The 27,247-nt window shown below is 37.2% G+C and overlaps 1 protein-coding gene across 1 annotated transcript in view; it reads right to left on the bottom strand.

Annotated features, from left to right (window-relative positions):
- The window catches only part of ITGA11 (integrin subunit alpha 11), a 104,752-nt gene that overhangs the window by 36,903 nt on the left and 40,602 nt on the right, over positions 1-27,247 (bottom strand). The window contains exons 3-16 of the mRNA XM_072402577.1: positions 25,023-25,132; positions 23,974-24,065; positions 23,570-23,684; positions 21,627-21,754; positions 21,370-21,518; positions 20,542-20,686; positions 19,109-19,277; positions 17,531-17,601; positions 14,797-14,941; positions 10,902-11,050; positions 10,651-10,791; positions 6,786-6,989; positions 4,432-4,562; positions 261-427 (exon numbers count right to left, since the gene is read on the bottom strand). Of these exons, the coding sequence (XP_072258678.1) occupies positions 261-427; positions 4,432-4,562; positions 6,786-6,989; positions 10,651-10,791; positions 10,902-11,050; positions 14,797-14,941; positions 17,531-17,601; positions 19,109-19,277; positions 20,542-20,686; positions 21,370-21,518; positions 21,627-21,754; positions 23,570-23,684; positions 23,974-24,065; positions 25,023-25,132 (1,916 nt within the window). The remainder of the gene's footprint in view (positions 1-260; positions 428-4,431; positions 4,563-6,785; positions 6,990-10,650; positions 10,792-10,901; positions 11,051-14,796; positions 14,942-17,530; positions 17,602-19,108; positions 19,278-20,541; positions 20,687-21,369; positions 21,519-21,626; positions 21,755-23,569; positions 23,685-23,973; positions 24,066-25,022; positions 25,133-27,247) is intronic.

Genomic DNA, 27,247 nt, shown 5'->3' with positions numbered 1-27,247 from the left:
ACATTCACTGAAACATTCCCTGGTGGTGCATTTTCCAGTTCCATGTTTTTCAATATCAACAAAAAATTCTCAACCAGAGATTGTTTCAGTAAATATCAGATCCACTCCTTTATAGATAGACCCCCTTAGATGCTCACTCAGCAGTTTGCTCATGTATAGATTTATTATCACAAAACTTGCTCAGGTTGTCCAAATCCAGGCTGTATATGGCCACCTTATTCTTCATACCTTCTGCATAGTACATAGGATTTTGCACCTACCCACACTCTGCCCCTGGAACTGGGGCGCTTTAAAAACCGGTGAGAAACAGATGAATGCTGCCATGCAAGTGGCTTCCCGTCCATTCCTGTGGCACTCTTTGCTAAAAATGTTGATCTTCGGTGGATCAAATCGAATGGTTGCATTAATCTGCACCACGCTGCGAGACCTGCCATTGAAAGTACAAGTTATCATTAAACGGTAAGAGACTATTATTTCTTTTTAGACAGAAATTATATAGAAAACCAACATCACATAAGTGATATGTTTTTAATTTTGTATTTATAAGCTCACCATTATTGTCCAATTGTCCCAAATGATTTAAGTCCTTTTGATCTACTATCACATAATAACTGGTCCCTGATCCATCATCAGTGCCCACCACATGCAAATCCTCAAATCTAACTCTGTACTCTTCACATATAGCACATTCACGCTAAGCCTCGGGAAGTTATTGTCCCTTCCCAGCACGCAGTTGCCCCCAAGACGTCTGTGTACAAAGGATTGTGCCTGGGAAAGGACTGACGGACGACCAGGAGCCCAGAAAAGGGGAAACATTTAAATACATTAAAATTTGGTTTTGGCATGTTAGAAGTTTTCTTATGGGGATAAAATCACCTTAAGAACTAAGGTGCCAACAGACATCAGATATTTGTAAGTATACCTGCTTATACAAGTTATAAAATACATTGAGGATACAATTACAATTATGCAATTTATTTTAGAATTAAGAAAATTCAATGCAATATAACAATGTCGAATTTATGAAGTAGACCTACTATCAGATATAGTTTATCATGTTAGGTGCAAGCATGCTAAGAAATGTGTCAGTGTACCAGATTTCACAGAGATCATAGTACCATCCTGAACAATTTATTCACCTTCAATCTCCAGAGGTAAAGCACCAAGCTTGTTCAAGCATCACTCATGGTCAGCAGCTACATTATTGTAAGCCCTGGACTGAGATCATATATGAAAGGTGATATAATCATGTAAATCCTGGTGCCTGTGCAGTTCTTAGTTGTGATCACAAATGTCTGGCACCTATTTACTTTTGGTGCAGCTTCTCACCTTGTTAAAAATTGACAATGTTGCAGGAAAATGAGGAAATGCTTCATTATCAATTATCATAGTCATATGTCATTTAATACAGTCTAAGGTCAATTTTAGGGGGAAGCCAAACAACCTGACTGCATGTTCTTGGGATGTGTGAGGAAACCGGAGTACCTGGAGGAAACCCATGCAAACACAGGGAAAACTTGCAAACTCTATGCAGATTGTGTCCTGGCTGAGGTTCAAACCTGGGAGCTAGCGCTGCAAGAGCCAGAGTGCTTACTGCTGAGCCACCTAAAAAGTTCTGGCTCTGTGTGGCTTTTTGTTTTAGCTCTATACTGCATGATGCAAGCACTGTCTAGTGTAGCGCTTGGCTTTGTATGTAGTGGTGCCTCTGAGGACAATGTAACTCCTGCACATTTATTGGCTAAAGAAGGTGTCTGTGGATCCAAAAGTCAATTGTAGGGTCAGTGAACAAGATGGCTGTAGTGATGACAGGTCCTGGATCTATCATCACTCCAGGGTACCTGCACACAGGTAAGTCTGGGCCATATTTGGGAAGTGTGCTGTGCATTGTTGCTGATCGTGGCAGAAGCTCATCCACCAATGAGTACTGTTACACTATAACTGTTTTGTCAATGTTATAGGTGTTTTTTTATAATATAATATATATACTGTTGCTGTATATTATGACATGTCATAAATACATTCACACTAGTTTGTTATTATAATATCAGATCAATAAGTTGCCTCCTTAAACACCATCAAGATCTTTTTTTGTATAAAACGTTTTTATATAATATGAAATAGGAGGTTTAGAATATAAATCAATGTGCTTTAGTGTTTGGGTGGTGGGTGTATGAGATTGGATTATCATAAATCATCCCACCCAAACTCAGTCCATTTACTATTTCAATTATATGTTAACTTTTGCCTTACAGGCATCATCTGTGCTGCAGATGACGTGGCTTCCAGTACTCCGACGTCTGTAGATTAGCTGCAGATTGAAGGTTGCTAGGAAGCTTAGAGCTGTGCAACTATTGTTTAGTGTGAAGCAGCCCTGGTTATAGAAATGAACAATGAGAATTTTGGAGACTTGGAGCTGGCTACGTTTTTAAGTTGCTTCAAAAGGGTTATAAGTCCAAATCTATTTTCTACATTAATGAAATGAGCAACTCCATGGCATCCAGCAGAGTTCACATCAAGGTCTATGAAGCTAGACTTCATTAGTTTTCTACATACTCTAAAACAGTCTTGGATGTAATCATTTTAAGCTGAACCAGTAAGAAAGGTTAATATAGCTTAAAAGGTTGTAAAAGAAAAGAGTTCAGTACAGAAATGTAAAAAAAAACATAACATTCCTACTCTCTACATAGTCACAGGTTGTACAACAATTTGCATACATGTATTACGAAGCAGAAGCTGGTTAAAGATGATTACTGGCAGTCCCCAGGTTACACACGAGATAGGAATTTGTATGTAAGTCGGAACAGGTACATTATTTTAATAAATGCAATTAGGACAGATGTTTGTCTCAACATATTATTAGGCAATGTGGTGTCAGTTACTGTATAAAATCCTCACTGTGAACTAATCACAAACAAAGCAAAAAAAACTTTATGAAGCCTAGACATTCATTACCTTCTGTAGCAAGCTGTGCTTTGATATGGTCATTAAAGAGTTACAAGAGGCTGCAGAAAGAGCTCAGTCCTTAAGATTACCCACAACCTCAGTTGTATTTACCAAAAGATTTCATCTGCTCCACATCAAGCCTCTGTTCTGCACAAAACGAGCAGGGAAGCCCTGTTTGTATGTAGGAGTCGTCCGTATGTCAGATGTCCTTAACTCGGGGACTACCTGCAGTTATCATGAATTTCAGAGACTCTAGTGGTCAGATCTCCAGATCTACATTCACTCTTTTTTTTGTAATATGATGTATTTAACCTTTTTAGCTGTAAATGTACTTTAAAAAATTCAGTAATTAGAAAAAGAGTTTATTATTATATATATATATTATATATAAAATTTTATGTTTCCATTATTTATTTATTTTGTAGAAAAAATGTTTTAAAATGATTATTTCAGTGAAAAAATGCTAGAAATAGTTTCCTTGGCAATTTTAGGAATCCTTGACAGCATAGGAGGAGTCTGAATCAATTTTTCTGTTTCGTTCACCTCTAATAATGCTGAAAAATCAGGTAAACTTTTACACATCAATAGGAAAACATTGCCTGTGTATAACTGGGAATAACTACTGTAAATGAATTTGCTCACACTGTTCCCAAGCACTTTCCCAACAGAACATTTTCTCTTAAGTACTTTCACCCAAGTATTTTTCCCCTCTGGTGCAAGCACTGTCTGCCCCTTGCCAATGAATGGGGCAGCCTGTCAATGGATATCTGAACTTGTAAGTTAAGCATGGAGACCACTATTACTCAGGAGAAGGAGTGTGAACATTTGAAGATAAATGGGAACATCCAAACTTAAAAGCTAGGAACTATGGCATAATTTTTTTTTTGGCGTTACATGATGATATATAATTTGTGATCAAGTTAGGTACGATCGTGACCAAGGAATTTGTTAATTATTGATTAAAATACACAGTAATATTCTGCACTTAGCAATACCTATTTTATTTGCACTTATGGGTTAATGTTTTATGGCAGTTAAAATTCCCGATTAGACTGAGAATATGAGAATACCCTAAAAGCATGGCCAAAAATATATTTAATTTATTTAATTTATTTTTAATTTTTATATTTATATAAAATTATATTTAATTTTTTTTGGATAATGTTCAAATATGGTGCTGCACGAGCACACATTTGTTCTATCAATCAGACAAAACTGCACAGTAGCTGATTGACTTGGCAGTCAAAATCAGTCAAATCATCAGTTACATAGAATGATCATATCAATACCCTTGTGGTCACTGATAAATATGACTCATATACATTCATAGTACAAGGTTATATATTATTTTTACCTTTAACTGAGTTATCTTTTTTGGATGCACTGACCTTAAAGGAATTATTTTGTTAGTTACTATATCATGCAGAAAATTTGGTTAATTGGTAGAAGATTTATCACAGATTTATTGTTACACTATCACCCACATACCAGAGCAGAACAGCGTTTCCCATTGAACCCACAGCCAGATCCACCAGGCCATCCTCATTCATATCCATTTCTCCATGAATGTTGCAGCCAAAATAAGACAACGTGGGAGACAAGTCTGGTGCAGCAATGCGCTGGAAAGACAAAAAAAAAAATCTATAAAACAGAATTTTAATCAGTATCTTAAAGGTGCCCTAAAGACCAATGAAATGCACAACTATATGCTCAGAATTTTGTTAGGACACACCAATATATGCAGTAAATCTCTGGAATATTTACTTCACCGTGGGGCAGCACCGTGGCTCAGGGGTTAGCACTCTGGCTTTTGCAGCGCTAGGTCCTAGGTTCAAATCCCAGCCAGGACACTATCTGCATGGAGTTTGCAGGTTCTCCCTGCGTCTGCGTGGGTTTCCTCCGGGTACTCCGGTTTCCTCCCACATCCCAAAAACATGCAGTTAGGTTCATTGGCTCCCCCTAAATTGACCTAGACTACATTAATGACATATGACTATAGTAGGGACATTAGATTGTGAGCTCCTTTGAGGGACAGCTAGTGATGCAACTATGCACTCTGTACAGCGCTGTGTAATATGATGGTGCTATATAAATACTGTATAATAATAATAATATATACACAATAAAGACACCACTAGCACATCAAAATACCTATGAGTAAGAAATACAATTAGCTCAACTATTTAAATCCTCCTTCTCACTTGTAAACCTCTGCATCCTATAAATTAATTCAGTCCCAAGATTAAAGCGAAGAAGGCTAGTTAGACTTTGTGCTATAATAAAGTAAATAGAAACAAAATACAAAGCAGCTCTTTCTGACATGATCAACAGGTACGAGGGGGTGCTGAGAAGTTCCTGGCTTTGCCCCCTTCCAGATGAAATAGATAAATGAGTGTAGGGACATATGACAGGCTAATTTCTTAGTATGTAACAATGTGTGCAAATATCAGGTCTTTGCAATTCTTAAAACTGTTTTTTCTTTTAGTGAGAAGCTGTGATGGCAGAGGCACAAGAAAGTTTCAGGTTGTTGGAGTTACGGGCCGTCATGAAGTTTTTGTTTCTCCAGGGAAAGTCAGCAAAGGAGATTCACACTGAGATGTCACAAACACTGGCGGAGAAGTGTCCTTCCTACAGCACTGTCAAAACCTAGATATCTCCAGGTGGGAGCAAGACTGGGCATTTCAAGATCAGCCCCCCAACCTCAACTTACCCGGCAACCTGCGATGTCCATGAGCTGATTATTGAGGACGGGTGAATATCTGCAAAAAAGTTAGCCCATATACTTGTCCTCTCACGGGAGCGTGTTGGGTTTGTATCACCATTATCCTAGACATGCGCAAGCTTTCAGTGAAGTGGATGCCGAAATGTTTGAACAGTGATCAGAAGAAGGAATGAGTTGAAGCATCCAAAGTCATTTTGGCCCATTTTGAAGCTGCACAGGACTTTTTGGCTAGGTTAGTGACTGAGGTTAGTGACTGAGGATGAAACCTGGCTCTACATCTATGATCCTGAAACCAAGGAACAGGCTGAAGAAGTTCTGAGCCCAGAAATCGGCCAAAAAAGACGGTATTCTGTTGGTGTTGGGCTCTAGTATCACCGGACAGTATTATGCACCTGCGCACACGTCCAGCGTTGTGGCTGCCAAATTGAACACCCTGGGTTTCCAATTGGTCAAATATCCCCCGTACTTACCTGACCTGGCCCCTTCAGACTATTATCTGTTCTTGAATTTGAAGAAACACCTGAAGGGGCAACGTTTTGAGGACATTTCTGACGTCAAAGATGCTGCTGAGAGCTGGTTTTTTAACGGTCTAGAAAAGCTGCAACTATGCCGTACCAAGTGCATCAGTCTCAGGGGGAATATGTTGAATAAATGTTGAATAAATAAAAGGCAAATTTCCAGTGGTTTTAGACAATTGTGTTCCAGTGGTTCATTCATCAGTTTCTTGTATTAGATGATGGGAATTGTGAAAGGACTAAAGGAATATATACTCTTCACTTAGCAAAATAAATTATTCACAAGCATGGGAGTTAGTTTATTGAACATGTGATATTTTACTTGGATGTTTGAAATCAGCAGAACTTATCCTTTTTCACTAAGCTAAGTGAAGTATTCCTTGCACTTTTCTAAGTGGAGAGCCAATATTCTTTAAGTAAATCAACCTCAGTGACTAGAATACAATATGCCACAATACTGACACAAATTTGTTGATAGTTTGTAAGTTTGTAAAAGGTGAAAAAAAAAACTTTTATATTTATTGATTAGACTTATTAAAATAATATAGTATAATAAATAATTATTATAACATACATTATAATTAATTAGCTATAATGATTTCTACCTGTTTGTAGTTCTTTATTATGTTTCTCTTGAATCCATGGAAGATATAAATGGCACCTTTATGGCCATCTTCTAGAGGTGCCCCAACCACCACATCATTGAAGGAGTCTTGGTTTAGATCTGGCACTGCGGAGATGGCATATCCAAACCGTGAATTTTGTGAGCTGTCCAAGTCACGCAAAGCTTCATCTGGAATAAAGCGTTTCTGTAACAAGACCAAAACACAGTTCCACAATATAGTACAGTGTGTATAAAAGGAAAATAACTCCTGTACTGAAGTGTAATAAAAAGTCTCCAAATTCTTAGAACAGTGGCTATCCAAAAACAAACTCAGCTGTGGGAATATTACTTAGGTTTCACACACATGGAAGAAGTTTGCGAACAAAAACATATTTAGACAAAAGCGCCATGTCATTTCATCAGTATAGTGATTTTACTATTTGAATTTTTAATGCTTCTACTTTAACTCTAGATAAAACTTATTGAAGGGTAAAGGCCTTGGTTAGGTTTTTTCTGCTGTTGGTATTCCCATTGGGGAGATCCAGAATTGTTATTTATCCTGAAGACCAATACCACTTAGAGGAAAAGTAATACGAATAATTTTTTGACAGTCTCAATACTGTTTTTGGGGGATTACCATTGACTTTCTGTGGTGTTTCTGGAAAAGCATGGAAAACTCAGATGGAAATACAGAATGACATAAAAACCTAGACAAAGTTTCATCTTTCGCCAGTTTATTGGCAAACCAAAAAAAATCTAGAGTTGTGTTTCTCGAACTTTTAACGTGGGGGAACCCTTGAAATAACTTTCAGGTCTTCAGGGAACCCCTTTTATAATTACAATATCCACAGCTCACAATACATTAGGTTGGTGGTCAGTGGGAAGAATGCCTCTTTTATTGCTTTCCACTGGGAAGAATGACACCCTTACAGATAGGTAAAAAATTGTTTGTGTCAGTTAATCTGACCTGAGAAGCACCAATTGCTCATTGCTAAAGGAATCCCTCGGAAACTTCGGAAGAACCCTGGCTGAGAAACACTGGGAGGGGGGCTATAAAAAATAAATCAGGGATTTTCGGGGATTTAGTCGGAATTTGTTTAGCAAGAATAAATAAAAAGAGATTGAGGCTTCTTTCACACCGCGCAGTAAGCCGCTCCCAGGCCTATTGCAAATTGCATGTGTTGCTCTTCCGTATTCCAGGAGAAAACGCAATTGCACATCCAGAAGGGACATGCTGCATTCCAGAACTGTGCTGCAATGCAACTGTGTGCAAAAACAAGCACCAAATGGTTCCCAACTGCTCCAACTTGAGTAAATGGAAATGGTTTGCAGCACGAATGAGGCTGTAGTACAACACTGTGGTCAACTGCAAGTCTGAAATGGTCCTAAATCTACATATAACGATGTAGTTATAAATATATAATAAATATAATATTACATTAATATATATAATATAATTTGTATATAATATAATAATGTTATATCATAATATATTATATCATTCATACAGAAATAGCTGACATTACACAGTAATTATTATGTTGTAGGAATTGTAACATTTCCAAGGTACTTCTAGGTAAAGAGAAAAGGTCCTCTGATTACAATTCAGGCTGCATGCTTTTCCATTTTAATTGAAGATCTGTTCAAACTGAAACTGGAGTCTGATATTTCACTATTCTGACATTTTGTAGCCATTACTGGAAGTGGCTTACAATCTACTTTCTCTGCTTTCCCTGACTCTGTTTTAACAATTTTCTTACATGATTGTCAGTGTAACAGAAAACCGTTTGTAAATCAAGAATAGTATTATGGATATATTTTCTTCTGTGAGAAGAAAAAAGGAATATCTTAGGAATGTTATTTTTTGAGCGGGATGAGTATGAATTTTGTATACCAATATATCGTATTTGCTTGCATAGATAACTTGCAGCCACTTCGCAAAATCTGTAGCTTTTGTAATTAAGGAGACTCGAAAAGCAGTAAGATTACAAACCTTGCATAGCTAGATGACTGAAAGAAGGGAAATATTTCTCTCCATTTCTGCTAGCAGACTCCACCTTATCAAAATGTTTTTAAGCAATGATATTTTTTACTATAAGCTTGCTTTGAAAATTGACTAACATAGACAAACACTGTATTATGTGAAATATGAAGACCCTATACAAATAATTAAAATTGAATACAAAAAAAAATTGCAAAATGTAACCACCACAGAAAATAAAAGGATCATACTTTAAAGCTGAATGCCATTCAATTTGTTTTGCAAAGGGGGAGGTTGCGTTTTACTGCTGTTTGTTAGAAAGATCTTTGTGACTTCCTGCCCTAATACCCAGGACCTTTCCTATTTAGAATTTCTGTTTACTATCTTTGGAGTTCATTCTCCTTTAGAAAATCCACTAAAGGATGGTTATTTGGTTCATTTGTCTTATTTATGTCTTGGCTTTAAAACAAAGTAGTTTGTAATGTTCACTACTAAGTGCCTATTCAGTAACACATGTATCACCCAATACACTAGAGTATAGACACAAGTATTTAAAGAATTGTTGGGGTGATCCTGACACTTCAAAGGGAGCTGAAGGCTTATATTATGGTATTTGTTTCCGCATGTTTTCCAGAAAGGCTAATGGGAAGGCTCATCACAGACAGCTCCATGCAAAACTGTGGATTACAAATCCATCAACATTTTTTAAACATTGTGAAACATTGTGAATTATTATTTTTATAATACAAACAATGATGAATATGTTGCTGCACCATTTATTAAGAATTTTGCAGCAGCATAATGAATACTTTTCAGGGTTAGGAATTTGGCAGCAACAAAAAACTGGATAAGAACTTTTTTCTTAGCTTACTTCCTGTATACTGCACATACATGTTTATTTCTAATTTAGTGCAAAGTGCAGTGACCAAAACCAATCAGATTTTAGGTCACTGAAGTTGGATGATTAAAAATGAAATCTGGACCGGAGTCAACAGCATGCTTACCCTTGAAGGCAATGCAGTCTCTCAAAGGCAATCACTTTAGGTTGGTACCTTTTAACACAGAAAAAGGGGTTATCTTAAGCCCCACCAGGATTTCTGTGTTAAAGGGGATTGTTAATATGAAACAGTATTTATATAGTGCCAACATATTACACATCGCTGTACAATAAATAGTTGATGCAAATAACAGACAGATATGGACAGTGATACAGGAGGAGGAGAGGGCCCTGCCCTAAAGAGCTTACAATCTACTAGTGTATTCTAAGCAGAATCCTTCCAAACACACTTTAGGTACGTACACACCTCCAACGGTTCTCGCCCAATAATCATCTCAGGGCTGATATTGGGTGAGAATCTGGCGTGTGTACAGCGCCAGTCGCCCATCGTCTGAACGACCGTCCACGGACCACGGATGATGGGCGATGAAAGATCCTAATGCAAGGGAAGTGGGAGAGTGAGCAGCAGGGTGCCGCTCCGTCGTTCTCCCCCTCCCCTCTGCATAGAGCAAAACGTTGCTGTATGTACAGCACTTGTTCATGCATCGTGCAGTACTAGTCATTAGAAAGGATCGTAAAAGATCCTTTCCAACAACTATTATTGCAGGTGTGTATGCGGCATTTGAACTTACATTTGGATAACTTTATAAAAGAAAATAGAAAAAGTTGATGAGAAAAGCACAGAAGGGGTATTTACCCCCTCTGTTGGGAGGCAGCATAGAACAAATTGCATGCAAATATTCTGTGTAGAAGTTGGGTGGAACAATGCAAGTTATCATTTTAGGTAAAACTTGTCACAGACTGAAACGTTTTCCTACATCGTCCACTTAAAGGGAGTAAAATTCTTTAAAAAAAAAAAAAAAAAAGAAACCAGTCACACAGACCTACCTCTCTCATTACATATACAGAGACACGACCACGCTCTCTCGCTTCACTGAAAAACATTGGAGCTCCAACCAATAGCACGTCTGTTACACCATCACCATCCACATCTACAGAGCCAATTTCACTGCCAAAATATGACCCGATCTAGTGGGGAGAATATAAACACACGATCATAATTTTATTTTTTTGTCAGTTCATTTCAATGTCACATTCTTCTTTTATTGTGATATTTGGACTTTTAATGGTGTACTCACCTGCTCCCCTAGTAGAGACTGATGGATGACAAGATTGTCAGTGCCCTGCATACTGAATATGATCACTTTCCCTGTATGATTAAATCGTGGGGCACCAGCTACATACAATCGGACTCGTTGTGGAGTCAATATAGAAGTCACTGTATAGCCTGTTACAGAAGTAATGTGAAAAATATGATTGCATACATGGTCATAAATTTAAAACAACCAAAATGAATGCAACATTCTTTAACTAGTGTGCGTCATGATTCAGTGAGCTGGGGTCAAATTATCCTTAAATACAGAACTCTGAGTGTGTGTGTGTGTATAAATATATATACATTTTTTTTCAAATGTGCCACATCAGATATTTTGCATGAATGTGCAATTTACTGTACACATACATACTCGAGTAGAAACTATGATTTTGTTTCCTCCAAAATGCTGTCAAAACAAGAATTTTGCTTTATACTTAGGTCAGACCAGTAGATGGCACTGCATTCTTTTGTATAATGTATAACAAACTCTGCAAGATAATTAAAGAGTTTGTTGCACGCTTTACATAAGGACACAGCATCATCTGCTGGTGGCCAACAATAATGCATAAAAGATCATTTAGGTGACCTATTATAACCAAATAAAAAGTAAATTTCTTTAACTTCTAAAAAGACTGAAAAATATACAGACTGATTTTAATTTTCCCTCTTTAAAATAAATGTTTTATTTTCATTTCTATTGATTATTGCTTTGAATGTTAGCAGTAACAGCAGAATTTTGTTGCATAGGTTTTTACTTATGTCAAAGGGACTTTCCTGTATTTTCTGGTAAAAATAGGTACTTTGGTTTATTATTTGTTATGAACTTTTTGTTTATTTTTATTACTATTTAAAAAGTTTTATATTTGAGTACAAATTGTATTTGTATATTTTATTTGAGGATAAAAGATTTTTTGGTCTATTTACATTAAAGACTACATGTGTTAAACAGTTGAATCTAAATCTAAACCAACTGGAAGACGCTACAAAGTACTTTGTAACCTATCACAGACGAGCATGTATCGAATAAATAACATAATAGGACATTGTCAACCTACTAAGCAGCAGAAAAGATGATTAATTGTTTTGGGCTGTAATGCATCATGCATCAATAAACAATTTAAATTGGCTGCAGAAAAAACAAACTTATTAGGGTACTCTACCACCAATACTTTCTTTTGTTTTAAGGCTTCATTTGAATTGAAGCCACAGATGTGATATGTCCGATTGATTAAACAGGTTAAAACTTAAAATCGTTTGTCATGTGTCCATGCTCAGCATCATGGTGGTCCTAAGAATCAGCCAAATCCACTAAGACATAGAAGGGTTAATATTTAAAACAGAGGAGTCCTCAGGATGGGATGCAGGAGGCAGCTAAGGATTTCTATGCATAATTTGGCTCCATACTGCTGGCTATCTGCCTCCCATAACATTACTGTACAATTCTAAAGTATGGGAGTAAGACAATCTCAAACGCAGGAGCAGTTCTCAGCTCTCCCATGCCCCCCTCTCCCAAAACTCTACAGCCAGTACCGGGTCTGTGGTGCAGTAAGCAGCTCCAGGCATAGGGCCAGGCCTCTTTTCCACAGGACCCAAAGCAATAAGATCCGTCCTGGACCTTGTGGATATAAAACACTTTTTTTCCCCCCACAATTTTCCAAAAGAAGTTCCAACACATAGATCAGAATTCAGAGCTGGGCATTAACTCACAAAGCACCCAGGATTATTCATAATGGCCAAAAAGTTATTGGCTAATGGCTGGCATACAACATTACACTCACTGCAACAATGACAAGTTTGCTTTAAAAGATCTAAAGTTATTACAGTGAATTCAGGATTATCATTGTTTTCATATGACATATCGATAGGTACTATTGTGGCAGCCAGTATCTGTGTAATTCTTAGGTCCATGCTTACGCAAATTTAAGGCTGTCCAGCTCTGTAGTATACAAAGCATAATATATGACCGTTCGTATTAAAAAAACTATAGGGAGCAGTTAAAGAAATCACTGACACAGTAGGAAAATATTACAGGACTTTAAACCCAATAAAGAGTGCCAAGATCTTGGTAGACAATAGCAGACTTCTGTACTAACATAGCTGAGGTTCTGTACTAACAGACAATGCAGCAAATGATTTTTGTTTGTAAACTTTATTGTGTGAAAAGACTGCTGGCTGGGACTGAACTGGTTTGTTATACAAAAAAATTGATTTGTTATAAAATCTCTGGCTTAAAAATGAACCGACAAACTTGCTCACATATTGGAGCAGAACTATAGTTCCAGTGTCAAAATTTGGGATCAAGCAGGGCTTTATTGCAGAAAGGGTCAGGCAATGTCTGTTCTGCAAAAAGAATTCCTATCTGACTGATCGCTCTCCTAAGCTGTCAAAAATTGGCATATCTCAGCCTCCCCTACAGCTGCAGGGATTGAATGAACTCCTGTGTGCTTGTCATTCAAACACCAAAGAGCAAAAGCAGGAAAAGAGAAAGGAAGATTATGGTGGTGTCCATGATAGAACAGGGACGGGTAAGTGCAAATAAATATTTGCAATCTGGCAGGTAAGGCTATTTTATTGCAGATGAAATATTTCCTGGTACTCCACTAACCCGACTCTCTCCTCTACAACCTATTATGAATGTTGCAGCCAGACTCATACATCCTTCCCACCGCTCCTCTTCTGCTGCATCTCTTTGTAGTTCTCTTCAATGGTTTCCATTTCATCTCAGAATCAAATTCAAGCTCCTGTGCTTTGCCTTTAAATCACTCCACGGTTCTTGTCCCTCTAACCTTTCTGACCTGATAGAAGAATACTCCCCTAGCCGCTCTCTTTGCTCCTCCAATGACCTACAACTGACTTCCTCACTCATAACCTCCTCACACGTTCTCCTCCAAGACTTTTCTAGAGCTGCCCCACCTCTCTGGAATTGTCTACCGTGTCTTATTCAGCTTACTCCTAGCTTCTGCTCCTTTAAAAGCTCAATCAAAACCCATTCTTAAACCCTCACTACTTCCTTCTATTCCATAACTCCCCTCCTATTGTGTGATACTCCCCCACCTCTAAGATTGTAAGAAGGGTCCTCTTCTCCTCCTATATCACTGTCAGTATCTGTCTGTCATTTGCAACCCCTATTTAATGTACAGCGCTGGGTAATATGTTGGTGCTATAAAAATTCTGTTTAATAATAATAAATAATAACCTGTCTTTTCCACAATAAACACCTTCCTGGTCAAAATGTTTTGGATTTCTGGGTTTAGTTCTGCTTTAAAGCTGCCAGAAAACCTCTGTTTTCAATCTGTCGATTACAAACAACTTTACATCATGGTAAAATACTAAAGTGGCATTCCATTAAACATAAAAAAGAGAGCATCCCCCAGTTCACTTTCTGGTAATTTCTATCACATAGTTTTTATTGCAGTAATCCACTTAATTTCTCAAAATCTTATTTCACTGGTTTGGGTAGTGGTAAGCCCAAATGTTAAAGTAGAAGGGAGACATGATTGTGTGGATCAAAGAGTTTCATTAACAAACACCTTGTACTACTCACAGCATTAAATTATAGCAAACTGCAAATAACGGATATAAGATGATAAAATTAGTGAAAGTATGGCTTCAAATCTGAACTGCAGGTAAACAGCTAAAAATACTAATAAACATAGAAATGGAAGCTATGTTATCTGTAAAAGTATTTGCTCTTTTATGTATCCAGTTTTGAGATATACATAACCCCATTAGACAACTAATCTAAGTTAGAGATCTCACGTAGTGTTATGACTTTAGGAAAGTATGTGCACACACCCATAAGTGTAAGATTTTCTTTTGTGTTATCATCTTTCAAACTTTGTTTTTACTAGACTTAGTAAAATACTCTGTGTATTTACCAAGGTAGGCCCCATGGTTTTTGAGCTCATCTGGGAACTCCTTTAGGTAAGACTCCCTCCGAGGTATCACCTTCCCACTGCTGGTCTCCTTGAGAACGGCCCCATTCCAATCATACGCTCCAACCGCTCCCAGCAATATCCCATCCTGGTGAAGAAGGTAGTTATGTTATATATTACTCATAGATAAATAACACAAACAATATATTTTATCTGGGTATTACCAAATTTATTGTATGCCCTTGTGAACCCATGTGATATTGATCCTATAAAACCTGTGGCGATTGTAATACTGCACCTATCAGAATCGGGATCATTAGCTTTGGGAGCTGGCATTCCAGCACAGGGCAATCTGTACACAGAATTATTGATATTGTATACAGGTGGACCCTTTTTGTTACATATATTTGCTCTGATAGTATTATCTCCAATGTCACTAATATTATCAGTTATTAATATAAAGCCAACAAGTTTTCAGCACTTTTGTCCATATTTATGTTACTACCAGCCACTCAGAGGAACTCACAATCTAATGTCCTTACTATAGTCTAAAAACAATGGTTTAGGCCAGTGTTTCCCAAACTGGGTTCCTCCAGTGGGGTTCCTTGAGCAATGACCAACTTGTGACTCTCAGGTCAGTTTAACAGACACCACTGAACCAATGGTTCATGGGATTATTATTAAATGGCACCAATGACCAATGATTATCTGTAAGGGTGACATTCCACCCAATGTCAGCAATGTACGAAGCATTATTCCTACTGACCACCACACAAATATACTGTAAGGTGTGGATATAATAATTATAGCAGGGGTTCCTGAAATTTATTTCAAGAGATTCCTCTATGTTAAAAAGGTTGAGCCCAACTGGTTTAGCCCAAAAAACTACCATTAGATTTTTCTTGGGGGGGGGTGGAAGCAAACCATGGAGCTTGACAAAACCCTTACAAACGTGGGAAGATAATGCAAACTTCATGGTGGTGGTGTCCAGGCTGGACCCTATCACTTCATACCGCCCTTTATTTATTCCACAATCTATGCAAAATTTAAGCAAATTAGCCTAAGGTTTGTACTAAATGTTGCTTCAGGTAAACGGTTAGAATGAAAAGGTTTGGATCAAAGGTCAATGCCAGGTTAAACAGCAAATTACTAACGCAGGCATTATATCATGTACAGTAATATATTGAGAATAAAACAAAAATGTAAAAAGTTTCTTAAAAGGTCACTGCTGGTCAAACCTAAGCAATGAAAAGTACATTAAATGTTATTAAATAAATAACTCAGAAGTTTTTATTAAAAGCAATTTTTTAAATGTCTTTTTTTTTACAAACCACATGAAAGAAAGTCAAGGTAGAGCTTCCTTTCAGAGCAAAACAACATTAAATCCTTTCACATAACAATAGGGTTAGTGAAAGGGTAAATGTCTCTGTGGTAGTGACCACTTTCGTCTTGTGGCTCCCAAATGTAGACTAACCATTTTGCAGAATCAATTAGGGTAAGTGGTAGCTAAACCGACAATGAGATTTGGGCAGCTGTCCCAACCAACCACGTCATATAGAGAATCATAGAAATAATGCTTATCTCCTTCACTTTACAGTATGCAGATGGAATTGGGCCAAACTGGGAGTCTTGATTATAATTTAATTGACAATGTTTTCCCTTTATATGTCCAACATACATCAAGCAGCACAATGGGGTTGATATGCAAAAATAATATACTGTAGGCTAAACAATTAGCAAAGCAAATGATCATTTCACAAGGCATAATTAATTGAGCTTAGTATGAACATTCAATTTGTAGAAAATACTCGGTAACATCCAGAGAACTCTAGAACAAAGGCAGGAGTTCTGCTAGCACATAATTGGATGGTTGAAGACAGCAGAGCTTTACATCTTTCACTAATTTAAATGAAACATCACTTGATGTCTGTTCACATAGCAATTCACTTTGCTATGTGAACAGACTATATTACCTAATAAATCAATCTTATTGTCCCACTAGACCTGGTTGTACATAAAGTTTATGTCAGCTGTTTTTGTGTGTGAATCCATTGCAAGTTTTTTTTACTAGAAGAGCCTGCAAGTAGCAGCACTTCCCGTTTACAAAGCTAAGCTATGCAATTAGCAGTAGCATTGCCAGTCTGCCATGTTCACCCCTTCAGCTGGCCATTGGTCTTTTTATTAGGTGTATCAGGCAGAAAGCCCAATGGCCAACTGAAGGAAGTTGCATGGAAAGCTGACTACCCTACTGCTAATTGTGAGGCATTGGCTTAGCTCAGCCTGCATCAGAAATTACATTTTTAGCAGGATTTCTAGCTAAGTAACTGCCACAAATTCCAAAAAAAGAAAACTCTATGCTGTGAGAAATCATACCAAAAATGCAGAATGCATGAACACGTTCCGTACATGCACCCCAATACACCCTCATCCATACTCCTGCAGCTATTTTCATGTTAAAATGCATCATTGTTGTAAATTGTATAAATTGTAGAGAATGCAAAAAAAGGGTTGCAATACACAAAGCTGAACAGGAACTCCAGATGAGCGGGAACACAGAGTTAAGGAGGTTTTACTGCTGAAATATCCAGCACTTTGCCAACTAGGGTCCAGCTATAGCTAAAATATGTTTGGATAGGCTGAACCTACAATAATCATATATGAATGTCAGTTCTTTCACTATATTAATGTTCTAGGCATTTTACACGTTTACCAACCCCATATCTGCCCCTGTACCCACCTCCACCACATGAGATGAAAATCCAGCCTGGGACATCTCAAGCCCAAATGAAGTCTCATTCTTATTGGTTCCTGCAAAACACAAATATATCTTCAGTCGTTGAACTGCATTCTCAAACCATTTTAGCTTCAACATTGTTTCTCAAGACGTTGTTACTTACTGTAAATAGCAAATACCATTTTAATTATAATATAATTTCAGAGTTTGAAACCAAGCAACACAAAAACATTGACATTACACAGGCTTGTAAGAGTTTATATTTATTTATATTTTACCTCTAGAACTAAAAGATGAAATGTTAAGCATATTTTTCTTGTTTTTCAAAAAAATAAACATAAACTACCACAGATTCAGGTTGTGTGTCTTATTTGTAAAATGCCTGTAATTTTTAAAGCACAACAGCTCAAGCTAAAATTCACATACGTGAATTAAACTGATTAGGGTAACCTTCCTTCTCAGACACTTTTCCCAATATTTTAGTGGCATTTAGAAAGTTTGAAGACAGCAGCCACTTTAGGTAACACATATTGCTCTTACATGTCTTGCAGAAACAGTTTTACAATCCAACCTTTTGTTTTTGTTTTGTTTTTACAAAATAAAGCTTTATTGAAATAGCAAATAACAGTGTATCGTATCCCACCTTTTTTAATGTTGTTTACAACTGTGGTTGAATTCTAAACCAATAAAAGTAGAGTGTACGGCGTGTGAAATGTATTATGAAATATGCTATGTTATAAACTAAGATTTAACAAGAGACACATGGTTAGGGTTACTGGAGAACACATAAATACACACAGTACACACACACTCACAAACACAAAAGTTGTGAGAATAGCATAGTTTTGCTAACTTGGATAAAAGCTGCTGTATGTAGCATTGTACACTCCAGGAAAAAATAGTTTCTGCAGACAACCTGTGGTTTAGCATGTAAACCAGATTTTTAGTCTCACAGTTTTTTCAGTCTATAGAAGATAAACAACATATGGGAAAAGGGCAACCAAGCCTGTGAAAGAATTGAGCCTAATAGGCAACAGCAGCATCCCTGAGGAGCAAGAGAGAATTGTGCAAGTCAGAAACTTGATGTGTATTCCATAAAACTGCTCTATTCTTATCTACAATATTCTCAGACTCTCAATCCAGACAGGATGGTTTACAGCACCCACTCATTGCATTCCTATACCTCCCTCGAACCACTTATCTCCCTAATCACTTCACTTCAAAGAAATACATAATTATTGAGTACAATGATGCTTTCTTAACTGTACAAGTGCTAGGAATTTCTGTATTGACCCTGTTCATATTCAGTAGGTTGCTGGAAGACTGTAGGTTGCTACATTGGTGTCCCCTGGAAATTTCCCTCTTGGTATATTTATTAATTATATTAGTGCCTTTTGGTTTCCATGTTGCAGAGTTAATTTGTAAGGCTGTATTTTTTCCTTAAAAAAGGAAGTGGAAAATTTGATATTATTTTGATATCCACAGATGCACACACGCATGTATTCTTACATAATGGAAAATATAACATTGGTTGCAGAGGAATGTACTGTTATAAATATTTCACACCATTAGGAATCATACCTCCTTCTAGACTAAAAATCCTTTCCCCAAGTGCATCCACAATGTCCTTCAGTGCAGCTTCATTTGTTACATTGAAGAAGTGCTTATCATCTGGGTCACTGGCAATATATTTGATTTCATTCAGGAAGGCTTTAGGATTAATCCCTCGTCTGTTGTAATATCCAAGGACCTACAGGAAAAGCAGAGAGCAATGTCACCTCCTCCCTGATGTATGCTTACATTATGATCCTTATTATTGCTTGGAATTCTAACAAAACCTAAGCCAGGAAAAGGAGAATGGCAAGGGCAGACATGCTGGTATGCAGGTATCTAGAAGTTAAACATTGTTTAGGTCTAAGGAAACCCTGACAGGCCCCAAAAATTGATTTCATGTAAAATAAAAACTGAAAAACTAATCTTTCCATTCAATTCTGAAGTTTTAAATATTCTAAGGCAACAAAATCTTCTAGCATATGTCAAAAATTCCAAAGGAGCAGTCAAAGCCTGGTGGCATGTCTTCAACAACTGACGGGAAGCTGAGATTTATCTTATTACAGCCCTTAAGCACAACAATGGTATTAGGAACAGCTACAAGTGGAACTTAACCGGGGAAAAAAGCACCATGCTTGCACATTATGGAACACATATTTGAATATGCTCACTTTGAGGGAAAGTCTGAGCTCCCTGCCTACAATTTCATAGTATATTCAACTTCAGAAACTGGTGACTCTCTTTGGCCATTGAGTGCACACTGAGGATGTAACTCCTGCACATGTGTGCTGGAACTCCATGTTTTCTGGAAACCTGGCACCATTCTTGATAGATAATGAAAATTAAAACCTTATAAATCTGGCAAAAGTTTTTTAGCAAAGTTTAGTTCTGCTTTAAAGTATATCTCTGTATTGGGGAGATTGACTGTTACTTCCTGGCCCAGAAGCACAACAATAAATAAGAATAAAAAAATTCTCTTCTTTTGCATTAGTCACCAAAAAAGTAGCCAAAATTCTTTCCTCTATTCCTTGTTTTGTGAAAACTGTAAATTGTTGGATTCTCTATCAATTTATGTTCCAGTGACACACTGGACAAACACTGGTCACAAGGACAAACAGAGGGGTAAACCTTCCTAATGAGGGCATGGGGAGCAGTAACACTTTAATGTTCTACTCAAAACTTAAAAATATGCTTTAGGTGCAATTAAAACTCAGGGAACTGATAAGCCATATACATGGTTCTCCCCCCTTGTTCAATATGTATAGTGGCCCAGTACAGATCGTGTTCTTGTTCATGGTGAGTAGTAGTCCAGTGGACACTTATTTTCAACGTGTGGTAGTCCACCAGAGGCCCTGTATGTGTTCATGATGAGTGTCGGTCCAGTGGAGTCCCTGCCCTACATCTCCTCATCCAATAGTCTCACTGGCAGTAACCCTGTATGGTGAGTAAGAAGAAATACCTACAGCCACAGCATAGCGTGTTATGTTATCTTTTTCACTTGTCTCTATCACCCTTTTTAGATCAGGGCTGTCATGGGATTCTCCATCAGTAATGACAATCATCACTTTTTTGGCTCCCTTTCTTCCACCATGTTGAAATGCCTCAGTGCTATAAAGAGACGAAAATTGATTAGACTCTTTTTATATATTTGAAATCCTTAGGTGTTTACCATTACATAGCCATCATCTTCACATGCAGACACTAAAACATAGACAATAAACACTTTTTGTGAAAGATGCATGCTGTTTTTGTTTCTACAGGTAGTTCCTGAGTTAAGGACATCCGACATACGGACGCCTCCTGGATAAGAACGGGGCTTCCCTGCTCACCTGTGTAGGACAGAAGCTTGATAGGGGGGAGGAGGCGGTTTGCATGACTTGCAGAAGAAATATTTTGCTAAACACAGCTGAGGTTGTGGGTGATCCTAAGAGCTGAGCTGATCTGTAACATCTTGTAACTCTTAACTGACCAAGACTAGCTCTGCAAATGTTTATTTTTGCCTATCAAAGCTCAGCTTGCTCCATAATATAATGAGTATCTAGGCTGCATAAAGTTTTTGCTTTGTTTGTGATTAACTCACAGTGAAGATTTTATACAGTAACTGACACCACACTGTCTTATAATATATTGAGACAAACATCTGTCCTAATTTCATTTATTAAAATAATGTACCTGTTCCAACTTAAATTCCAACTTCAACTACAAATTCAACCTAAAAACAACCCTACAGTTCTTATCTCATGTGTTCCTCTCTCATGTGGACTACCTGTAAATGTTTATGTTTTTATTACCATGCTTTCTCAATTCCAAGTGCAGTTCGAGTTTCTGTTCCTCCTCTCTGATCAATTCGTTTTGCTGCTTCCACCACTTCATTAACTGAGCGAAAGTCATTCAAGAAAAATTCATGGACCACCTCTTCTCCATACTGCAATACCCCCACCTGTCACAGGAAGGAGAAATTATTAAGGTGGAACTCCATGCAAACAGCTAGCTATGCAGTTCAAATACACATTGATACACATACATTTTTTTTTTGCTGTTTCATTACCTGAATCTGACCTGGAGCAATGTAGAATTTTTGAAGAATGCTGATAAGAAAGCCCTGAACCTCTGTCCATGGGTAAATGCTGTTTGATCCATCCAGAACAATAACAATGTCCATGAAAGTTGGGCACCCTGAAGAAAAGAATCACGTTCAGGCATAGAGTAGATACTCACAAGCCCAGCAAAAACGTTTGTTAAAGTGACTTTATTCTGCTTACATTTTGCTTCCCTGATTGCTCCCTTTACTCTTTTAATTTTAAATATAACCTTCAAGTTCCATTACAAACCTTAATGCAGATCATTGACATCATGATTTATTCTCTGTGCTTCTATTTGCAGATCATGGATGGTGGAAGGGATCAGAGCCCTTTGCCCCATGCAGGATAAACTAGGGTAATACTGACAAGTGATGCTGAACCTCCATGATTGAAAGAACTGAAATCCAATGAATGAAGGGGACAGGCCAAGGTGTGTTTGGTTGGGCAGGAAAGGGATAAATTATGTTGGACAGAATTGAGACAAACTCCATATAACTCGTAGCCCTTAATGTACATTGTGAGACGCTCCCAGTGCGTAGTGAAATCAGAGTAACTATAACTGTTGAAGTCTAAAGTATGCTATGGAGTGCAGATTTAAAATAGAACTAAAATATATATTTTGATTAGGAACAGATATTATTCTGACAATATCCATCATCCGTCCATTTATCTCTTGAAGACTCAAATGGTGAGATTTCCTTACGGAAGATGTTCCACTATTATTAGTGTTATTGATTTGTTATGTTACTAGTTATGTTACTAGTTATTGATTTGCCATTGCAGTTTGGCAGGATTGGAAATTCTAGTGAGTATATCCCAGCAATTGTGTTGGAAACCAGAGATATTTGGGAACATCATATGAGTTCATCTGTGGGGAACTGAAATAAAGTTTTTAAGAATTACTACCCTCAAAGTATTGTGGAATAGGTACGGCCGTGATATCAATACCTTATAAAGAAAGTTCCTTTAACAAGCTTGAAACTAAAAAAGGCATTTACCTATAGACTACTAATGACTAGGGCTGGACATGTATTCCCTTGTGAAGGTTTTTGCTAACCCTCAGGAAGTAGTTTCAGCAACTACTGTAGATTGCTTAAAGAAAACATTGGATGCTTTTCTAGAAGCACAGAATATAACTGGGTATTAAAGCTTTAAAGTAAAGATAACAGAGACTGTTGATCCAAGGAACATCCGATTGCCTTATGGAATCAGGAAGGAGTTTTGTTCCCCTGTAGTATCAAATTGTACCAGTGTTTTTTTTTTGCCTTCCTCTGGAATAACTATGTCCATAAGGTTTTGCATCTGGGATTTGATAATTTCCCTAGTTCTTGAACTTGATGGACTTGTCTATGGACTATGTAACTTTATTCCACATCCACAAGCATTAATAGGTTAAAGCAATTAAAGCATATAAACTTTTTGCGCTGCCTCATTAGAATCAAATTTTGATGGGCATAGTAAATTGATTCTACTTTGGACGTAGCTAGCAGTGGACCCCTGTGCAGAAGTGTCCTGGGTCCTTCCTGCCGAACTGACTTGGGGCCCATGTAAGAGCCCTTATTGGCTGAGGAGGATGACCCTGTCATTCCTAGTATTGCTGCAGATTTATTGTGTTTGAGTGTTCAATTTTCAAATCAGTGGAACTCAGTCAGCCTGCTCAATAAAATCTCAGAGTGGTCATTTCTGTTTGCTCAGTATTTTCTTAATAATGGTCCTGGTGTAACCTAATAGTCATTCAGTGTATCTCCAAGTATATATATAAAAATGAGCTCATGGAAACTTTGAACAGAATTCAATAAAAAAATATTCAGGGTAAAACACACTGTCCTAAAAATGATATATTAAAAAGTGAACTCACAAAAATCAATATCCAGTAAATTACATCAAACAATATACTAAATTGACTTACTTTGCAGTGCAGGGGCCACAATTCTAGAGAATCGGAAGTTGGCGTTGACTCTGGAGCACATTCCAGTTGTATAGTAGGAGCTTCCACACTCATGAGACCACAAAGGACTGCAGGCCTAAAACATGGTTATAATGTTACTGGATATGTAAAAAACACCAAATTAGCTTGATTTTGATTAATAATAATAATTGGAAGGCATGTTAACATGACAGAAAGCAGCCCAGGCAGGATGTGCTGAAAGTTGAGCCAAGACAAGACAATTTGCAGAAACAGCCTTGAATACGGGGCATTTATCATGCTGAGAAGATAGTTGGGAGCTGGGGGACAGTATCTGTCACAAATAACTGCTGTAAGCAAAGAAAGATTCATATAGTAGAATAGGCTCAGGATACAATATATCTTACCACAAAGCTATTATCTTTAGGGTTTGTGACTAAGCTCATTCCCAAGCGCATGTTATCCTTTCGTTCCGACACGTTGGAGAGCGTCACCCTGCCTGAGAGACCTCCAGTTACCAATGTACCAGACCTCTGAGACCTCCTTAGAGACCTGAGTTAGAGTTACCACAGAGCCCTTGAATAACTATATTCCCCCAAAGACCTGAATATTATTACATGTAGTGCTTATTTCTCACATCTGGCTTGGAGGCTAAACAACCACAATGCTTCTAGTAACGCCATTGATTATATGTGGCCCAGAGGAATGAAGCAATCTCTGTCTGTGTAGTCAGGTTCTCATTTTTTGGTGTCCACACGCTATTAGATATTAGGTATTAATGATACTGTGTAATATTGGGAACCATTTTACTTCCACAGAAGAACATTAGGACAATTTTATCCATGGGCAAACCAATCATTTTACACAAATGGTCTCAACCATAGAAATAGTTTATTTGAAGTTTATTTTTGCGTAAGGATATTACTTAGAAGAACAGAAGGAGCATTTTTAGAGCATATTGGATGCCATTCTCAAAATCTAATATATAAATAATAGCACTGCAAATTGCAAAGTGCAAAACTACAACAGAAACATCATGTTTTAAAAAAACAAAATCTAATGAGTCTGAGAAATCTGTATGTCTGTTTTAACTTCTAGTTTGGATAGTTTGGCAAGAGTATAATAAATGATAAAGTGGTTTTAAATGTGACACAAAAAAGTATCATGGTTGGAGAATGATTTTCAATCTTGATACCAGAAAGTTACCTATTAGGTGGCAGGGCCATTTAATAGGTAATGAGGATGAAGGTTGACTTTTTGGACCTTCACATATACACAGCACAGGAGTCACTCTTAGTTGTGCAATGTAAACATTTATCAGATGAGTATCAGGTTGATTGAAAAAGTTCTGTGGTATGTTTCCAGCTGGAATATAACAGATATATTGTACAAATATAGGCTTAGAACACGTATTTAGCTAACTATCGTTCTAGTTAATGCAAGGACTGTCACCTACCAATTCCAAGCTTGTTACAGTCATTTGTTGTGTCATTGGTGATGGAACATCTGTATATGTCACCTGTCCTCTGCGCTCCATTCTGATCAAAAGGGGCTCCAACCACCAACCTGTAGGAAAGCACATAATACAAATGAACAATTATGAACATATTAAGCCATTGCAGAAGGTCAGCTCATTGAGTGCATCCTGTTTATTTGGTTTTCCTACCAAACACAGGAAATTTTAATGTTAGCATGATTGTGGTTTTGTAGAAATGTCCTTCTGTGTTACATACAGTGAAGGCAAAATACTGCAAATTAGGAAAAAGCAGCAGCCCACAAGAACATGGCATTTAAAAATTAGGTAGACTTTGGTTTATGAAATGCTATAACTAAAATCCTTTGATGGAAAGACTTTTGGATGACAGTTTTTATAAGCTCAGGTTGGCAAGGTCATCTTTTATTTAGGGAGTTATGTGTTAATAGCCAGTTATTATATTCTATCTCTGACCAGTTCCAGTCAACCTTTTGTATTGACACTGCTCCTTACATAAGAAAGCAGCGGAGGAGAAAGTGGTTGGTCCAATGGAGTCAATGTGACTGATGGATAGTTGCTTTATATTGTAGCAGTTAAAGTGTAAGACACAAATTTAACATTTTTTGTTTTTAAGCATTTATAGTATATAGCAGGGAAGAGTAAAACCCCTTTCAGAGTTTTTCCTAGATTTTTGCAGTCATATTTGCATATTGCTTGGAAGATTTCACATCCTGTCCTAAAAATTAAACAGGAAATTAGAGGAAATATGTTTATTACCCAAATTGCCTCCAGAATAGGCATCCCAATCAGAGGATTTTCCCTTAACTCTTGCTTTGATTAAAACTCAACATTTTGGGTTGCCTATAACATTTTCATAGTTTCAACCAGGAGAAACAAAGAAATAATGTGGGTTAAAAAACTTCAACAGAGCCTAAACCTTCCAACCTCATCCAAAAATTAATGAAACATCCAATCCTGACAAGTATGTGGCTAATCACTGGATACAATCTCTTCCATCTCTCCTTCTCTATCTTCAATAATAGCAATACTCCACAACTTTTTACAAGGCATCACACTGCAGTAGTCACATACTTATCAAGTGTTACTGAGAAGCATTTGATATGATCCTGAGAATATAAAAAACTAAAAACTACCAAAACACCTTTAGCAGAGCAATAATTCTGTTTCCCAGATTGCTGGGCTGCTTCCAAAAAGGCTTAACGTACTTTGGCCAAGCCAAAAGTTTGACATATTTGTGCGTCACTGATCTAAGCTGGATATGTCATGTCACATAAATTTATAGAATATGGAATGTAATCAAAGCAAAATGAAATATAAAATGAGGGTGTTAAATATATTTTGGTGATCTAAATAAACAATGGTTAATATTTTTCTTGGCTTACAGAATATTCATAGGGCTTGATTTACCAAAGTTAGAAGTACGGTGAGGGGCTATGAAGTGCACCTGTGATCACCTCTTCTTTTTTTCTTTGAGAAAAATCTCTTTAAATGCTATTATTCTGCTGGACATGATTGGTTGTTTGAAGTGGACATATCCTCAGTTACTTTACTTAGTATTACACGTAAAAGTAAACCTGTACTTTGGACATACTAGTCAAAACAATGGTCCTGATTTATCAACAGAACGCATATAAGCTCGCCGCACGAGAATACGCGCCACTTGACAAAGCGTATTACTGCAAGCCGGGGCCGAGTACTAGTGCAGTCGCATGTAAACCAACACTTCTATTTAAAGTCAAAATAGTAAAAAAACAACCCAAGAAATGTGGCCTTCAAAAATTACCTACCAAACCAATATGCAATATGAACCTATCAAGGGTGGAAAACTGGATTAGCAAATATTTATGCAGAACAAACATTTAAAGGTGGTAATAAAGACATATTATTGCAATGAAACCACATGGCTAAACACAATAGCATAGGAAGTCAGACAACACCCTTATATATGCTCATCGTTATGCGCACAGCTGTTATGAATTCGTCTGTTTTTGGGATGTGCGCAGTCCGTGAAATTTGGCTGTTTTGTTTTTTGACAGTTGGACATTCCATAATCAATTATTCATATGATCCTTTACATTTGTACACCAGTGAACAGCTATCTAATAAAAAAAGAAATTAAAACAAAGTAGGCTTTAATGTTAAAGTAATTTATTAAATGTGTGTGTAGTGTAACTGTTAATTTTTTT

Source organism: Pyxicephalus adspersus, chromosome 2, assembly GCF_032062135.1.
Source record: "Pyxicephalus adspersus chromosome 2, UCB_Pads_2.0, whole genome shotgun sequence".
Taxonomy (NCBI): Eukaryota; Metazoa; Chordata; class Amphibia; order Anura; family Pyxicephalidae; genus Pyxicephalus; species Pyxicephalus adspersus.
The sequence above is the reverse complement of the archived record's forward strand: the minus strand, read 5'-3'. Positions and strand labels throughout refer to the sequence as shown.